At 39.1% G+C, this 1,798-nt stretch overlaps 1 protein-coding gene across 1 annotated transcript in view; it reads left to right on the top strand.

Moving 5' to 3' along the window:
- The window catches only part of LOC102198211 (plexin-B2-like), a 61,178-nt gene that overhangs the window by 57,953 nt on the left and 1,427 nt on the right, over nt 1-1,798 (top strand). The window contains exon 3 of the mRNA XM_005728256.2: nt 1,595-1,783. Within this exon, the coding sequence (XP_005728313.1) occupies nt 1,595-1,783 (189 nt within the window). The remainder of the gene's footprint in view (nt 1-1,594; nt 1,784-1,798) is intronic.

Here is a 1,798-nt window from a genome sequence, read left to right as displayed (position 1 = left end):
GCCGTCTGCACCGGGAGCCGGTCACAGACCGCAGCCTCCAGGCTGGGCACACAGCAGGAGGGAGGCAAAGGAGCCCCCCTTGGTTTCACCTATCCAAAGATTTTTTTATTTCAGAACTGTAAAGGTTCTTTCAGATTTTCTTTGGCAAAGTTTAATCTGATCCTCTTGTTATTGAGTGTAACCGATAGTTTGAACCTTGTTCTATTCCCATTCATGGAGGTGTTGTGATATGTCTACCACCCCTGGGTGTTTTTGACTTAGATGTTATGAAGCCATTTTTCTTATCTATGGAAATAATTTTTCTCAGGTCTTTATGTGTTGCTGAGCTGGCCATTTCATTCCTTATTTTCTAAGAAAGTACCAGATTTTTAATTTTTTTTTTATTCCTGAAGTTTTTATTATTTCTGTCCAACCATCTATTCGCTTCCGCTTATCCTTTTTCAGGGTTGTGAGGGGCGTCTGGAGCCTATCCCAGCTGTCTTAGGGTGGGAGGCAGGGTACACTGTGGACAGGTCACCAGATTCTGGTTTATTTTTTCAGCTGAATGCTAGCCTATCTCACTTGCACTGACATGTATTTGGGGATTTTTATTTACAATTAGAAAGAAAAGCTATAAAATGTAAATTCGACACTTCAAACCACCTTCAAATATTACGTCCACTTCATTTGTCATGAAGTAACAAGGGAACTGGCCTCACCTGGAACTACTTGTCAGTCGAATATCCAGTTGGTTTTAAACCTCTAAAAAAGGGGGACTGTGTATAAAAATGGCTCAAATTCTCAAAGAAGTTTTGGCAAAGATTTGCTAAAATGCCTTGAGTTAAAGCTTAAAGTTTAACTTCAATCACTTATTGATTGTTTGATTTAGAACCAGCCTTTGTGGTGTAGAAAAATAAAACCACCAAAATTACGCCTTTGTTCAAGTTATAGGTCGAACTTTAATATGGATCACTCTCCTCTTACCATGTACTAAATACACATGTCAAATTTGGCGGTCTATTCATGTTTTAAAATTTTCCCTTTGCTGTCTCTGACATGTCAAGACCGCTGCTACCCTGCACCACTGGTTGATATTTTAGCTGTTTCACATCTCCAGCTCCCACCATAGGGTCTGCAGCTGTAGGGTATTTACTTTAGAGAGTGACTGAGCTTAATACCGAGATCAGTACCTACTCAGAAATAACTGAAGTATTCCATGAACAATTTTAATATGCCAAAGACTTTTTTAGTTATGGCCCAACTTAACTGGTTATTTTACATTTTTTACTTGCATGTATTAGTAGTTTCTTGTTAAGTGATCGTTAACACGAGTTTTCCTATTGTTCTCGTCTCAGACTTCCAACTCTAAAGCAAATACTTACTTGTAATTTTTATTCATTATTTTAATTCATTATTGTAATCAAAGAAATGATCAGTCAAAACAAAGCCAATTTTAGATTGTAGATTAAAATGGTCGAGTGTTCAAAGCACATTTCCCATCTCTGTTATAAAGTTTAAGTAGGATACGAACAGTACTGCAAAGACAGTTAATGTTATTGGAGTGAAAAGCAAGCAATGTCTGATCGTCCCTTCTTGTTATCCTTTCCCTTTACAGAAGGATGCATTGGGAAACTTCAAGTGTGGTGCAGAGTATTTGCTTTCGCCTCTGGCAAGCAAGCCAGCATTTGCCTTAAAGTCAGATGCAGCGTTGACCATGTCGGTCCATCTGACTGCTGTAACTGTTGCTGTGGAGAATGACCACACGATCGCCTTTTTGGGCAGCGCCAACGGAGAGGTCTTCAAGGTTGAGTTCTCTTGT

The sequence above is a fragment of the Pundamilia nyererei genome, unplaced genomic scaffold (genome assembly GCF_000239375.1).
Source record: "Pundamilia nyererei isolate P.nyererei 1_Seehausen unplaced genomic scaffold, PunNye1.0 scaffold00027, whole genome shotgun sequence".
NCBI classification, from domain to species: Eukaryota; Metazoa; Chordata; class Actinopteri; order Cichliformes; family Cichlidae; genus Pundamilia; species Pundamilia nyererei.
This window is presented reverse-complemented; position numbering and strand designations above follow the sequence as displayed.